This window comes from Condylostylus longicornis, unplaced genomic scaffold, assembly GCF_029603195.1.
Source record: "Condylostylus longicornis isolate FDR11 unplaced genomic scaffold, ASM2960319v2 ptg000031l, whole genome shotgun sequence".
NCBI lineage: Eukaryota > Metazoa > Arthropoda > Insecta > Diptera > Dolichopodidae > Condylostylus > Condylostylus longicornis.
The window spans coordinates 8026835-8042518 of NW_026578000.1; the positions used below are offsets into that span (position 1 = coordinate 8026835).

Below are 15684 nucleotides of genomic sequence, written 5' to 3' on the forward strand. Positions count from 1 at the left end.
GAATTTAGGAACTAAGCGGTTAATGCTCAAAAATACATGCCATTAAAAATATGAACCCTTCTATTCTAGTAGATGTCGCGGAAAAATCTAAACATACTTGACAGCTGACATTTACTGTCTATTTACAAATTCAAACCAAAAGACTTAAACATAAATAGTAAACATTTATGCTTTATTCATATGTTTTTAATTTTAAAATAAAATGTTATTATTGAAAGAAATATGGAGACTCTTCAGTTGATAGACCTTAAACAAATTTGCAGAGTTTGTCTACAAAGTGAAATGCTAATTTCCTTATACAGTGGCATTCCATATAGTCAATTCTTGCGTCCCATCGACATGATTATGAAGCTAGATCTTTTTAAGGTAATGATGTTTTTTACTTTATTAATTAAATTAGGAAAAATTGTTAATTATTTCAAATATAAATGTTGTTCAATTTTAACAGTATTCAATAAATTATTAAAATTCGAATTGCACTTTCCAGTTTGAAATTGACGATAATATGCCTTCCTCTATATGTCAGTCATGTGTCTATCGATTAATGGATGCTTTTACTCTGAAACAACAATGTGAAGCAACTGAAACCCATTTGAAAGAATATTTGGGTTTAAGTGCGCAAAATTCAGCTCAATTCTCATATATGGGCACCAAAAATTATATTTCCTTTCCGGAATTTCCTGATACGCGTTTTGAAGAAGAAAAGTAGGCACTTATTTGTACAAATTGTTTTGCTTTTATTTTAAGTTCAGTTTTTATTTCGAATTATAGCAACTTTCCCAAAATAAACTATCAAGCTGGTAATCAAATAACAATTACTTCTACTTCTTCGATTTCACCTCCAATATTTAACACACTTAATTGTGATATTTTTGAAACAAATAACTCTGAAGACATAGAAGTAGCTGATGATGTTCTTAATGAAGTTGATGAATCGTTTGTTGATGTTGTTGGCGAATCCCTTGTTTTTAAAATTAATGATATGAAAGACCAAATTTATTTTGAATCTCCAACTAAAAATCAGGAAAATGAAAATTTCAACGATCCAAGTTCAGCAAAAGGATCTTCAAAAGGCAAATTAAGGAAATCTGATTTTAAAGACACGCCAAAGCCTTATAAATGTTCCGAATGCCTTAAGATATTTAAATCAAATATTTTGTTGGATATCCATATGAGAATTCACAAAGACATAAAACCATATACTTGTGAAGTCTGCAATAAATCTTTTCGGCAAATTGGGTAATAATCTACAATTTTAAACCAACTCAGCATTTTATGTATTATGAACATATAGATATATATAATAAAATATTTTTATTTTAGGAATTTCAATTTACATCGACGTATTCACATAAATGATCGCCGATTCCAATGCGAAATATGTTCCCGATTATTCAGTACGTCAAGCAATTTAAAAAGTCATATTCGGTCACATTCTAATCATCGAAACTTTAAATGCGCTACTTGCCAAAAAAGCTTCAAAGCTGAAATAGAACTAAAACGTCATTCGCAAACTCATAAAGATACGAAAAATTTTTTTTGTAACATATGTAACAAAGGTTTTCTTAATAAATCTTATCTAAAATCACATATAAGTTCTGTGCACGAAAATAAGAAGAAATATAGTTGTGCGGAATGCAACAAGCGATTTGCATCTAGTTCAAATTTAATTGTGCATCAGAGGATACATAGTGGTTTAAAACCTTTTAAATGCAAAATATGTAACGCCAAATTCAATCAATCACAAGCTCTAACCCGTCATGAGAAACTTCATGACAATAGGTAATTGCATAACATGACATTTTTGTTAACTTATTAAATTTATTGAACAATTTTTAGTGAAACTGGTAACTTGGAGACACAGGGAATTTCAGCAGAAATCGAAGAAAACAATATCGACATTGAAAAATCACAATCGGAAGGTCATCATGACATAGGAGTTCCTGATTATCAAAAAGAGAATTTTAAAATCAATCTTCCAGATTATTTACCAAACGAGATTACTACTCATGAGCCATCCATTATTTCGCCATACAAGCATATTCAATACATAAACAATAATGATATTTTAAATAGTTCCTCAACCATATTACCATCATATTCAACAGGTTTTCCAGAAATGCAAACAAATGATCTCAATAGTATTGTGAACACTTACCATCATCCTCATTCGATGCACAGGCCTCTTATGACAGAACAATTATATCAACCAAATTATGATTTCCCCAAAGACATTAATTACAAAAATTTACACCGCTCATTCGAATAATAATGATTAATATTTTTTCCTAACTATAATTAATAAGTAACAACCGGTCCTAAAATATTTGGTTAAGCCAGTATTAAAAATAAATATGTATGTATTTTTATTTTTCTTTTTTTTGTTTCAAATTTAATCGAAAAAATGATTTAAAATACTTAAAATAAAATTTTTTTAAGAGCTAACCCTAATTCAATAACATTTGTTCGATGCTATTGTCAATGTTGTGTGCGGTTAAATTACTTCCACCTTGCTCTAAAAATTCCCGCAATTCGCTTTCTAAATCAACAGCGCTATTATGATTATCTGAATTGGTTGCTTGTACTACATCATCTATTTCCATCGCTATCTGAGATGATTCATTTGGGCAAGCAGTAAGTACGGCCTGTGCTTGTTGAGGTTGCGTTTGAGCACGATCTTGTAGCAAAGGAGGAATATTCAAAGTTGGCTGAGATATTGGTGGAAGTCCAACTACAAATTTATATTTAATATTCATATTAATATATGCATATATTAATGTCTATAATTACCATTTGACATTCCCATAGCTTTCCTTAATGCATGTGGCTCAGTAATGGCGGAGGGAGGTAACTTTTTTGCAATGTCAACAAAATTTTGTGTAATTTGTTGCGCCAACTGGTTTTCTTCGTTACTTGGATGTTGAATATTAGATAAATGCTGTGGTAATGGCTGAGATAAGCGATCATGCTGAGTATTATGCAGCTTTTCAATCAGTTTAATATTAGCTGTTATTTGATCATTTACAGAGTTTTGTATTTCCAATTCAAGCAATTCTTCTTTCAAACCATCAAGGAAAGACATATCAATTCCGAGATCATTTAGTCCTTTTAACTTATCAAACTCAATTTTAACATTTTTATATTTTTCATACTCTTCTTCATCTTTGGAAATTGAATCCGGAAAAGTTTTTTCAATTTCATTATTTTCAAAACGCTGGTATTGATTTTCATACAAATGCGCAATAGTCTTACTGTGCTCACCTTGAGTCAAGTAATCAAGAAGACTATTTGCTAAAATGCTCGCATAACAACTATCTTTTGTAAATTCAGATATGCTTTCTGCGTATTCAGCAGAGGTAGCATCACCTAAAATATATACTTCATTAATCCAATTAAATTTTAAATAAGTATCTAACGCAATTACCATACGTGGACAAGACTAATTCTGTTTCCTCTTTACTTAAATTTGAGAATCTAGAATCGAATATGGGAGCAAAAGATCCAAAAGCACCGTATGCCAATGGTTTTACCAGTTTTGCTTGATTTCGACGATCTTCTCGAAAACACTGTAAACTTCCAGTACCTTCTTTAAGTCTTCCAACGATTTCTCCCAATTTTATAATCCTTTCGGAACCTTCTATGTCATTTCCTAGCAAGATTTTCAGCGAAGTTGTACCATCCTTATTTTGTCTCAAAAAGCCCATTTGATTAGCTTTTTGTCTATTAGAAAGCTTATTTTTTGCAAATTGAGCGGCACTTTGTACTTGAGCTAATATTTCTTCAGATGTTAAATCATCAACATATGCTTCAAATTTAGATTTAGGTTCATTTTCCAATCTTATTAATTTTCGCTTTTCGTCCTCTTCAGTTTGAACTTGAGAGTTTTCGTCAGCTCCCGTTGAAGCACATTCATCAGCTGAATCAATAACTAATGTGTTGTCCTCACCATATCGGAACTCAAAACCAAGTTCTTTAGCAGTTAACTCTCTCATGTAACCTGAAGCCGGTTTCAAACTTCTCATTAAGCTTTCAGGATGCAAAATTTTCAGCCCAACATGCAAAAGTTTTTTAGCAGCTTTATGATAAACTGTTTCTACATGATTGTACCTAATGGCATTTTCGCACATTAATCGAAAATCTTCAGTAAACTCTAAGAGTGTAGAATATTCGTTATTTTCTATTTTTTGCCGCATTGTTAAAAAATCCATTGGCTGATCTATTATAGAGGAGTAACCTGGAGCAATATCATCAGTCACTGGCCATGCGAAAAATTGATGTGGATCTCGTTTTTCTATCACTCGTAGTAAATGATCTAAAAGTTTTGTTAGCGGAGTTTTTATTTGTTTGAGTTTCATTACACATGTACGTAGTTCTCTTCCAGAATCAGAACATGAACTTGGAGTTTTCGGATTATCTAATAATTTAGGTGTTGAGGGTCCCGTAAAGTTCGATAATTGTGCTGGTGTCATACTTCCTGGCGTAGAAACTGTCGTAGAAACCGAACCGGGGCTTCCTAAAGGTATTGCAGGAGTTGCATAATCTTTTACAGGACTAACAGATGGAGATTTTTCGATTTCAATAGGATGTGGAATTATCGCCTTTGTAATAGGCTGATTAGCAGGGCTATTTTCTGCTGAGATTCCTGAATACCTCAGTATATTTTCTTGTAACTGTTGCGTACAACTACTATCTTCTTCATTAAAATCCAAATCTTCTTCTCCCCGACTAGATTCATCACCTAATCCGAATGTGCTGCTATTACCTGCGTCAGTAACCATTGGGACGTCCTCAATCACGTTATTTTCTGGTTCACGGTGACTACTTCTACGTCTATGTCTTTTCTCTTTGTGATGTTTATGACGCTTTTCACGATCTTTTTTCTTTTTCTTTTTTTTTGACTTTTTATGTTTTTCCGGACAATCTTCAGATCCAAAAATATTGCGTTGAGTGCAAGATGTACTAGCATTCAATTCATTCCCAGGTACATTACTCTCTACTTGCATATTATATGCTGGAGAATCATCCCCATATTCAGGTGTAGAGTTATTTCCAACTTTGAGAATTAATTTTAAACTACTGGGACGGTGATCTGAACTAAATTCTGAAAAATTATGTTTGAAAATATTTTAGGTTTTAGAAAATAAACAGTACCTTCATATCGTTCTCGTCTTTCAGATTTATTACTTTTCTTATGCTTCTTAGACCCCATTTAATATTTTTTTTTTAAAGTATCCCTATTTTTTTTTTTTAATATAAACTAAAATTCTGTGCTGGTAAATGCCGACTTGATTATTTTTTGTTTGTGTCAAAATTGTAATCATTTAACAAATTTAATATGAACAGAATTGCCGCTCCTGTTTATAAACCAGTAAATATTTGACATGTTACGTAAATTTAGACAACAAAGTGTGACGATTAAGTTTAACAACTATAAAATTGGATGAGAAATTCTGTCACCCTTCAAACTTTTATTTGATCAAACATTTGTGCTTAATTAATTGTCAAAATAATTTTTTTAATTCATATCGAGGTATATCTATGTACATGTAAAAGTATGAGTGATTTATTGACAAAGGAAAAATAAGCGAAAAATAAATAATTTAAATCCTAAAAATTATCGAAGACATTTAAAATTTTTTATTTTTTACTGTTAAAACAAACTACTCTTTTCCCAACTGCTCATATGCTTTAATCTTTAGATTTAATGTTCCCATAAGTATTCCTTTTTCTGAATGTAATAATAAATTGAATTAAATTGTCGCCAACTAATATTGTTTTGAAATATTTTTGGCATAAATTTTCAACGTTATTTTCAACGTTATAGAAAATAATTTAACTAACTTTAAAAAATAAATTTTAAAATACTAAACTTTGCGGACCACCATAAACAGTTGATCACGAACACCACGAGAAAAATTTATCGCAATTTTCTTTTTTCATTTCTTTCAAAAATTGGATAAAACGGCCAAGACTTTATTTTTATAGTTCGATTTGGCTTCATTTTATTGACGTTTACACATCAAATTTTTATCAAATAAAATCGTTTTTTATCCATTCGTTTTATTGTTACAAATAAAAAATAATGAAAAAAAAGTAAAGGGAAGAAGAAGACGTATGGATTTGTTTCACTGATTTTGAATACTGTATTTTTTTCAGATCCACGCCGAAAAGTTATTTAACTTTAAAATTTTAATTTCGATGGCTAAACAGGCCAATATAAAAACAAAATTCAACAAAAAATATTTTCCGTTCAAAATTGAAAAACAGCTGAGCTTAAATTTTTTTATTCATCTAATGTACTTACCGTCAAAACAAAAAAATTTATCTACTGAAAAATTTAGTATTCATACAATAAGAAGTAATTTTTTGTGGAAATAAATACAATGTTGTAATATAGAATCATAAGGGTTTTTATAAAAAGCACTGTAGAAGGTATATTAAATAATATTCATGAACATTACGTTATCTTATAAAAATTATACATATTTTCTAATAAAGTTGGATATTAAAAAATTTATTTATGAATGAAATAGAACTTTTGATTAAGTCAAACTTTAGTATGCAATTACAATATTTTTTAAACAAAAATACTTTTTCAGTTGTTAATGGACTCTATACACACAACTTTAAAATCAATTTTTTCATATTTTCTTTTTTTGTAAATTTGCATATCATTGTTGTGCTTTTAATTGCATCTTTATAATATCATAGAGAAGGTAAAATTCCTTTTTATTAATTTATATATTGAATATTATTAGTGGATTTTTCACTAAAAGGGAAAATAATTAAAAAACTAAGCTTTTCTCTACTGTAAGGGAAAAATGGAGCAAAATATGGAATAAGTGGTTAAATGTTTGCACTGCCCTTTAAGAAATTATAAGTATTCAACTTTTACGAAAAGTCAAAACAAAGTTTCAATAAAACCGTCACAATGAAAATTTGAATTTGACATTTCTCGCCGTATAAAATTAAAATAAGACGCTTGTTTTGAAGCAAGCTTATTGATAAACGTAAACAATTGTTCTTATTTTAAAAAAAAAAACAACTTAATGTACTAAAATTATGGCGAGTAAACGTAAATCAATGCTCGTCCAACAAAGCCAAAATGAAGAAAAAGAATTAGATAAAAGTGCTGAAGATATGAACATTTCTGACGATGAAGAAGGCGGGACAAGAATTGGGGATATTTATATACCACCACCAGCGCAGCCACATTGTTCAACAGAAAGCAAAGGACCCAGATTAATCATAACGCAAATAGAAAACGAAAATTTCAAAAGCTACGCTGGTAAAGTAACACTGGGGCCTTTTCACCATTGTTTTACAGCTATAATAGGACCTAACGGAAGCGGGAAAAGTAACGTAATTGATTCCATGTTATTTGTGTTCGGATATAGAGCTCAAAAAATACGAAGTAAAAAGCTATCAGTTTTACTACATAATTCAGCTCGGTTTCCCAATACTCAAAGTTGTACCGTTTCGGTTCATTTTCAACAAATAATCGATAAAGAAGGAGGCGAATGTTTACCTGTAGAAAACTCTAATATCGTAATATCCCGAACCGCATTCAAAGATAATTCATCATTTTACACAATTAATAAAAGACGTGTTCAATTTAAAGAAGTTGCCACTTTGTTAAAGCAACACGGCGTGGACTTAGACCATAATAGATTCTTAATTTTACAAGGAGAAGTTGAATCAATCGCTATGATGAAATCAAAAGCTCATTCAGAAAATGAGTGTGGGATGTTGGAGTATTTAGAAGATATTGTTGGTACAACACGATATAAAAAACCGTTAATTCAAATTAATACGAAAGTGGAACTCCTTACTGAAGAGCGCACTGAAAAACATAATAGATGTAAGCTCGCTGAAAGAGATATGAAAGATTTAGAACAGCCTTATAACGAAGCTGTTGAATATCTTAAACTAGAAAATACACTGACAAGGACACAAAATTTGCAAATACAAAAATACTTGTCAGAGCAGAATAAGAAATTACTGGAAGTGAATGTTGAAAAAGAAAAAGTCGGGGAAGAATTGAAGCAACATGATGAGAAATATGAAGAAATAAAGAGACAAAGATTGGAAAAAGAAAGTCAAATTAAGGAAGAAATTGCAAATTTCGAAAAGATGTGTAAATTAAAAGAAGAAATGGAAACTAAATTAAAAAAAGCACTAAATAACTTTACCGAAGTACAAACAACAATGGCTGCAACAAATAAAAGAAGAAAGCAAAATAAACAGCAATTGCAGAAAAATGAAGAGAAATTGATTGAATTACAGAAACTACCTGAAAAAAACGAAAAAGAAATTGAAGAATGCAAAACTAGAATTGATAAACTAAGCAGTCAAAAGAATACTTTAGAGACGGAACTTCAAAAGAATTACGCAGAAATTAAGGACCAAACTCAACCATTAATAGAAAAACGTGAATCACTTGAAGGGGAACTAATAGATTTACAAAAAAATGTTAACGAAGCTAAAGCAGCCTTAACTGTTTTGGAGCAGGAATTAAAAATTTTAAAACATGATGAAACAACTGAAAAACGAAAATATGAATCAATGAAAAGTTCATTTGAAGAATCTAAAATTGCGTTAGATGAGAAAACTGAGAAAGTTAAAGAATATCAAAACCTTATACCAACAATTCGCAAGGAAATCGAAAATAAAACAGTCGAGGTGGAAAAATTAAGAGATGAAGAAGAAAAAACAAGATTGGACTTAAGAAATGTTATGTCTGAAATAACTGAAAAAAAAAATAGTATGCAAATAGCAAAATCTAACAACAAGGTACTCGATTCTTTAATGCGTCAAAAAGTTGAGGGTAAGATTCCAGGAATTCTTGGTCGTTTAGGTGATTTGGGAGGCATAGATGCCAAATATGATGTCGCTATTTCTACAGCTTGTGGGAGACTAGATAATATAGTCGTAGATACGGTAAATACTGCTCAAACCTGTATAGAGCACCTGAAAAAGTATGACATAGGGAGAGCTTCATTTATTGCTTTGGAAAAAGTGCAGCATTTACAAAGGTATTGTGAAACCAAAATAAATACTCCGGAAAATGTACCAAGATTATTTGATTTGGTGCGAGTTGAAGATAACCGTGTTGTGCCAGCCTTTTATTTTGCTTTAAGAAACACTCTTGTGGCAGATAACTTGGACCAAGGTACCAAAATTGCTTACGGGCCTCAAAGGTAGATTTCTATTTAGGAAGTTTTATATAATCTTTAATATTTATCTTTTTTTTTAGATTTCGTGTTGTAACACTGAAAGGAGACGTGATTGAAACCTCAGGAACAATGTCTGGTGGGGGTAGAACACAAATTCGTGGTAAAATGGGGCAAAAGGTAACTACCAAAACAAAAGAAAATCCAAGATCATCCCTAATATCTCAAAAAGCACTAGAGGACATGCAAACAAGTGCGGAAAATATGCAATCAAAAATCAATTATTGTCAAGAGCAACAAGGGCATCTTGAAAAAGATATCAATAATTTAAAAATTTCTTTACAAAAAAAAGAAGTTGAAATAAGAAAGATGTCGGTTACTATTGAAAGTTTGTCAGAGCAATTACCTCGTATTGAAGCTCAATTAAAAAGTCAAAAAATTAGAATGGAGAAAACTATTTCAGACAAAAATAAGGTAGATAAATTGGAAGCAGAAATTGATACAAAGCGGACCCATTTTGAAAAAGTTGATAATACTGCAAAAAAAATTGAAAATAAAATTCAAGACCTTAATGACAAAATAGGTGAAATTCATAACGAAAAAATCAAAGTATTACAGAAGAAAATCGACAGTCTTGCAAAGCAAATTAAAAGTCTTAACGCAAATATTTCAAAATTAAAAGTGGACATAACAACATCCGAACGTAATTACAAAAAGACGGAAAAAGAAATCGAAGACTTGAAGCAAGATATTACAAATGCTGAAAATGAAATTAAGAGACTAAACGAAAAAAGAACGGAATATGATAATGAAGGAGTTGAGTGGACTAAGAAAATTGAAGAAGCCAAAGAACAAATTGAAAATGCTAATAAAGATTCATCACACCTTAAAAAAGAAATAGTTGAATTTCAAAAACAAGAAACAGAGGGTAATTTAAAAAGAGTTGAAATCGACCAAAAAATGCAAGTACTTGAGAAGAAAATATCGGACCTAAAAAGTCAAATGCCACATTGGAGAAATAAATTAAAGCCCTTGAAACTTCATCAAATACCTGGGGAAACTGAGCCTCCGGAGCCATTAAAGACATATACTGAAGAAGAACTAGATACTTATAAATTGCAAGAGCTTCAGTACCAATATTCTATACAAGAAGAAAAACTTAATCAAAAAAAACCAAATCTTGGAGTAATTCAAGAATATACAAATAAGAAAGACATATATTTACAGCGTGTTCAAATTTTGGAAGATATAACAAATAAAAGAAATGAAATGAGGCAACTATATGATGAAGTTAGAAAAAGACGATATACAGAGTTTATGAAAGGTTTTCACATTATTACGCGTAAATTAAAAGAGATGTACCAAATGATAACACAAGGAGGTGATGCTGAGCTAGAACTTGTTGATTCAATGGATCCATTTACTGAAGGTGTGTCATTTAGTGTGCGACCTCCAAAAAAGACATGGAAAAATATTTCAAATTTATCTGGTGGGGAAAAAACTTTATCCTCTTTAGCTTTAGTATTTGCATTACATTATTATAAGCCATCACCTTTATATTTTATGGATGAAATCGATGCTGCATTAGACTTCAAAAATATTTCAATTGTTGCCCATTATATTAAAGAAAGAACAAAAAATGCTCAATTTATTATAATATCATTGAGATCTAACATGTTCGAATTATCAAATTACACAGTTGGAATTTATAAAGTTTCAGACTGTACTGATGCGATTTGTATAAAAAATATTCCACCAGATTTTAGCACACCAAATATAGAAGAACAAGTACAAAACATCCAAGAACATTATATAGAAGAAACAGAAATTGAACCAACAAAATCAAATGATGGAATTCAAAATGAAGTGACTTGTTTAAATGCCTCATTAGACATAACAGCCAGTTCATTATAGTATGCGCTCATAATAAGAGTTTCAATATGATTTCCTTTAATTGTTTTTTTTATAAATTTAGTATATATTAAATTAATATGTACTAAAATTTTTTAAAACTAAAATTTTAAATATTATACATATTTAAACATATTAAATATGTATATTAAGTATATACATATTTAAGTTGTTTAAATTTAAGTAATGTAATATAGTATAAAAACATTATAAGTGTCTCGAATGTGGAATTATTTAAAATATTTTTGTAGCAATAAAAACTAATCGTAAAATAAAAAAATAGCATTTAAAACAAACCGAAGCTCTTTAATTTTTATACATCATTGCTGTAGACGTCTTAGGCGTAAAACAAACTTCATAGGAGGTTCATATGTTGAAAAAAAAAATCATGTTGAACTGAAATTGAAAACAGTGAATGAAAAAGTGAAATTAAAAATTTCTGTAACACTAAAAAAAACAAAAATACATAGAAAAATAATTCTTTTTTATTAAAAAATATTTTGAACATACAAAAGAGGTACAAATTTATCGTTTTATTTAAGTAGTATTAAAATAGTTAAGTAACATTTGCATAATTTTAATTATCAATCAATTTGTTATTTAATATCTATTGCACCCGCTTTTAATTTGCATTAAAATTTATTGCTTAGAATTTCAAATATAATTTTAGTTTATATATTTTAATCTTCAAAAACTTTGCTTTTACTGTTGTACAACTATTTTTTACTGTTTAAAAATTTCGTTTTTTAGTTAATTACCTATTTATATTTTCTGTTTTATTAAGTAACTCTTCTCTTCTGTTAAATGAACTAATAGTTTCCCTCCTATTTGGAAAATCATAAAAAACATAAACTGTTTATGAAAATTGCATACAAAAATTCAAATTAAAAATAGTAAAAACTTTTTTAGGTACCTTCGTAATAATATTGCAAATATTTCTACAATAAAAAATAATTAACAAAATTTTTAAATTTAAGTACTCTAAAATATAACAAAAAGTAGAGTATGAACAAAATATTTGTTTTATTTTTGATTATGAAAAAAACTATCTGCGATAGGTTCTATAAACAAAATAATTACATATAATTTTAAGAAAAAAGGCTAAGTCGGGCAGTAACTAATGGCTATAGTTTTATTACATTAAACAAGAATATTTTTTTTAAAATAAAAATTATTCAAATTTTTTTTGTTAATTAAAAATTAGAAAATATTAAAATCATGTTAACACTAGTACAAAAAAAATTGATCGTATCTAAAACTTATTAATTTAGATATACATACATATATAATTAAATTTTACTAATCTTAATTTATTATAAGAATATTTTAACTAATTTTAATAATTTATAAATTAACAAAAATTATTAAAACGCAAAATTAAGTATTTTATTATAGAAAAATGAATTTAACTTCGAAATAAAATGAAACATTCAATATACATTTATGTACATATATAAGTAATTATATTTTTTATCTCATAGCTAATAATTTACGCAATTAAAGAGTTAAGAATTTTTAATAAATAAAAATTTTTGGTCACATAACTTTTTTATTTAACTTGGGCAACAATTAATTCAGGGGAAAATCAAAAATGTTTTAACTATGACAGTGCTAATAATATATAAAAGATTTACATTAACTAAAAACTATTCATTTTTTTTTTAATTAACTATTCATAGGTTTAGCATATTCATACAAATACTTCTTTTATTTAATAGTAACATTGTAATTAAATCTAAGAGTAAATCAGAGTATATTGCAACTACAATATTGAAAAGTCAATTAACAAAATTAATCTTTAAAGTTTATAATTATTTATTCAAGAAATATATTATTGATCTCATGATATTATGATATATTATTATCAATGTATTTTCGATTGAAAGTAACAAAAACTGTGTGGTCCTAAACGGTTTTATTATTCATACATAATATATTAATTTTATAATATATAATTTTTTTTTATGGTTTATACTATAATGTAGAGGGATCAAAACTGTACAGTAATAAAAAACTATTTGCATAACTATGCCAAACATATTAATAGTCTTATTAACCTATTACTCAAGCTTATAATTAATATTAATGTAAGTATTTAAATACATTTTGATTAATATAAGTACTATAAAATTAACTTAAAATCTAAAATAATCTTTTTGTGAATTTTAAGTAAACATTTTCAGATGTGAACAATTTGCAATTGTGATAAAAAAAATCTTAAGTACAAATACTGATTTAAAAACAAAACAAAATAAACTAAATTGACTAAGAAAAACAATTATTATTTTAACTTCATAAATAAAGTGTCTACCTATAAGCCATCGAAATTAAATTGAACAGTAAAAAAAATATTGTTTAACGAAAAAGAACAAAAAGAAAGAAAGTTGAATCCGAAATCGCGGCCATACTTTTTTAAATTATGGTCAAAAAATTGTATTTTATTGTATTATTGGCATTCAAAAAAAAAAACTACATTGTGAAATATCTAAAATTTTAAATGCGTTCTATTAAAAAATTCATCAAAACAAAAAGTGATTTTAAATAGATAAAATCTTTCGTTATTTTAAACAGAAAACTTAAATTCTTTAATCAAGTTAATTTAAAATAAGTGAAAATTAAAAAGATTCTAATTTCTAAACTCGAAGTATAGAAAAATATGACAACGATTTCAAAATACAACAAAACAAGGTAAATAATTTAATTGAGATAATAAACAATTTTTTTTTTGTAAAAAAACTGGCTTTAAATTCGAAATGAGAAAAAAAAATTCATGAAAAAATTTAAAAACTAAAAACTCCTAATGAAAAACTTATATATGCTCAAATTATTAACACAACAGTGACTGGTAAAATAGTGATAATTACACCAAATTCGCATCTTTTGCCATTCCATAAAAAATTGTTTTTTTATTTTGTAAAAGTTCTCCAGGACTTGCAAATTCTACAACCTTTCCTTTATCTAATACTATTACCTTATCGGAATCTAAAATAGTATTCAAACGATGGGCAATAGTTAAAACAGTACAATCTTTGAACTCAGACCGAATAGTTTTCTATAAAAATAAAAAAAAAATAAAATTGATAAAATTATATTACAAACTTCAAATAAAATAAAAAATTAGTTATTTTAACTTACTTGAATTAAGTCATCTGTTTCTAGATCAACAGCGGCAGTGGCTTCATCTAATATCAAAACTTTAGTTTTTCTCAAAACAGCGCGAGCTAAGCAAACCAACTGTCTTTGACCTATTGATAAATTTTCACCACCTTCGGATATTTCATGCATTAGACCGGCAGATAAACCCTTTACAAAAGATTTTAAATGTGCTAATTCTAAAGCTTTCCATAATTCGTCGTCAGAATTTTTATTAAATGGATCCAAATTAATACGTAAAGACCCAGAAAAAAGGACAGGATCTTGTGGTATTATTGTTAATCTTGAACGCAATGAATGTAATCCCAAAGTCGAAATATCAACATCATCAATTAAAATTTTTCCACCAGCTGATTCAATAATTCTAAAAATTCAAACATTCAAATTTTATAGTTTCTTAATAAAATATAATCAAAAAAAAATAAGAAATATATACAAACCTAAATAAGGCTAAAGTCAAACTAGATTTTCCAGCTCCTGTTCTACCAACAATACCAACTTTTTCACCACCTTGAACAGTAAACGTAATTCCTTTCAAAACTAAATCTAAACCTTCACGATATCGAACTTCAAAATCAACAAAATCAACTTTTCCTTTAACTGGCCATTCTTTAGATATATTTTCACTTGGTAAATTCCATGGTGCTTCTTGTTTTGTTTCCGAATATTCTTTAATACGTTCAACAGCAACAATATTAGTTTCGATATCTGATGTCATACGTACTAACCAATTAAGTGTTTGTGTTACTTGTAGTGAATATGTTACACTTAAACCAACTAACCCAGCATTTGTTTGTCCACCCAAAACAGCAAATAATGAAGCAAACAATATAATTAAATTACCAACCATTTCCAAACGAATCGCTAACCATCGATTTGCAATTACACTTGGATATTTACAAACCTGATTCTTATCAACACGTTCATCAGATTCATCAATAAATCTAAAAATATTAATTTGAATTGTTAGAAAAACAAAAGGAAAAAAAACAGGTCGTACAAACCTTTGTTGAACGCTATATGCCCGAATTGTTTGTGTGCCAGTTATCGTTTCACCAAAATGCGAATAAATCGGTGATCTAGAAACTGATTCCAAACGCATTAATTGACGTGAAGTTGCAACATAAAAACGTTGAGCAAAATAATATAAGGCAGCAATTGGAATAATCACAGCAATGAATATCGGAGTTGAAATGCTAATTACTACTAATGTAGATAAAACCTACACCGTATAAATTATATAAAAATTTTAGAAAAAAAAATGTAAATTAAACAAAAAAAAAAACATTAATATTATATTTTAAATAAAAAGAAAAGGAAGAAATTGAATGTAATTTATTTTTCTTTTTAAAATGATGAGAGAAAAGAAGTAGTTTTGAAGTAATTGAAATTTAACTGTTCAGGCTTTGATCATTGAGTAAGAGTATTAGACTGTTTTTAACATTCT

At 28.2% G+C, this 15684-nt stretch overlaps 4 protein-coding genes across 20 annotated transcripts in view; 2 read left to right on the top strand and 2 right to left on the bottom strand.

The window, feature by feature from the left end:
* The first annotated feature begins 143 nt into the window (after positions 1–143).
* LOC129608220 (zinc finger protein 329-like) lies at positions 144–2388 on the top strand. The gene is made up of 5 exons (XM_055519579.1): positions 144–366; positions 488–705; positions 772–1239; positions 1324–1782; positions 1840–2388. Exons 1-5 carry the CDS (start codon positions 223–225, stop codon positions 2267–2269), a joined length of 1719 nt encoding a protein of 572 aa, XP_055375554.1. The 5' UTR covers positions 144–222; the 3' UTR covers positions 2270–2388.
* LOC129608219 (bromodomain-containing protein 7) lies at positions 2322–5291 on the bottom strand. The gene is made up of 4 exons (XM_055519578.1): positions 5152–5291; positions 3425–5101; positions 2791–3366; positions 2322–2731 (listed from the first exon to the last, which is right to left on the bottom strand). The coding sequence occupies exons 1-4, from the start codon at positions 5207–5209 to the stop codon at positions 2448–2450; spliced, it is 2595 nt and encodes an 864-aa protein (XP_055375553.1). The 5' UTR covers positions 5210–5291; the 3' UTR covers positions 2322–2447.
* Positions 5292–6973: 1682 nt separating this feature from the next.
* On the top strand, positions 6974–11440 carry LOC129608303 (structural maintenance of chromosomes protein 4). Its single transcript, XM_055519730.1, has 2 exons — positions 6974–9200; positions 9257–11440. The coding sequence occupies exons 1-2, from the start codon at positions 7063–7065 to the stop codon at positions 11085–11087; spliced, it is 3969 nt and encodes a 1322-aa protein (XP_055375705.1). The 5' UTR covers positions 6974–7062; the 3' UTR covers positions 11088–11440.
* A 107-nt stretch (positions 11441–11547) lies between these two features.
* Positions 11548–15684, bottom strand: part of LOC129608300 (multidrug resistance-associated protein 1) — a 39925-nt gene continuing 35788 nt past the window's right edge. For 9 of the 17 annotated variants that reach the window (XM_055519716.1, XM_055519718.1, XM_055519721.1 and 6 more), the window contains 5 exons: positions 15242–15459; positions 14678–15181; positions 14220–14601; positions 13949–14136; positions 11548–11908 (listed from right to left, as the gene is read on the bottom strand). In XM_055519716.1, coding sequence (XP_055375691.1) covers positions 11839–11908; positions 13949–14136; positions 14220–14601; positions 14678–15181; positions 15242–15459 — 1362 coding nt within the window. In that variant the 3' untranslated portion in view covers positions 11548–11838. Of the gene's footprint in view, positions 11909–12012; positions 14137–14219; positions 14602–14677; positions 15182–15241; positions 15460–15684 lie in introns of those variants that run through there. The other 8 variants (XM_055519725.1, XM_055519729.1, XM_055519722.1 and 5 more) reach the window with 1 other exon arrangement.

Bases quoted from the DNA above. Each gene is read 5' to 3' on its own strand.
- LOC129608220 (XM_055519579.1), top strand. From the start codon at position 223: ATGGAGACTCTTCAGTTGATAGACCTTAAACAAATTTGCAGAGTTTGT. The intron at 706-771 runs GTAGGCACTTAT...TTCGAATTATAG, and splicing joins ACGCGTTTTGAAGAAGAAAA to CAACTTTCCCAAAATAAACT. The intron at 1,783-1,839 runs GTAATTGCATAA...AACAATTTTTAG, and splicing joins GAGAAACTTCATGACAATAG to TGAAACTGGTAACTTGGAGA.
- LOC129608303 (XM_055519730.1), top strand. From the start codon at position 7,063: ATGGCGAGTAAACGTAAATCAATGCTCGTCCAACAAAGCCAAAATGAA. The intron at 9,201-9,256 runs GTAGATTTCTAT...CTTTTTTTTTAG, and splicing joins ATTGCTTACGGGCCTCAAAG to ATTTCGTGTTGTAACACTGA.
- LOC129608219 (XM_055519578.1), bottom strand. From the start codon at position 5,209: ATGGGGTCTAAGAAGCATAAGAAAAGTAATAAATCTGAAAGACGAGAA. The intron at 5,102-5,151 runs GTACTGTTTATT...ATAATTTTTCAG, and splicing joins AAGACGAGAACGATATGAAG to AATTTAGTTCAGATCACCGT. The intron at 2,732-2,790 runs GTAATTATAGAC...ATAAATTTGTAG, and splicing joins AGCTATGGGAATGTCAAATG to TTGGACTTCCACCAATATCT.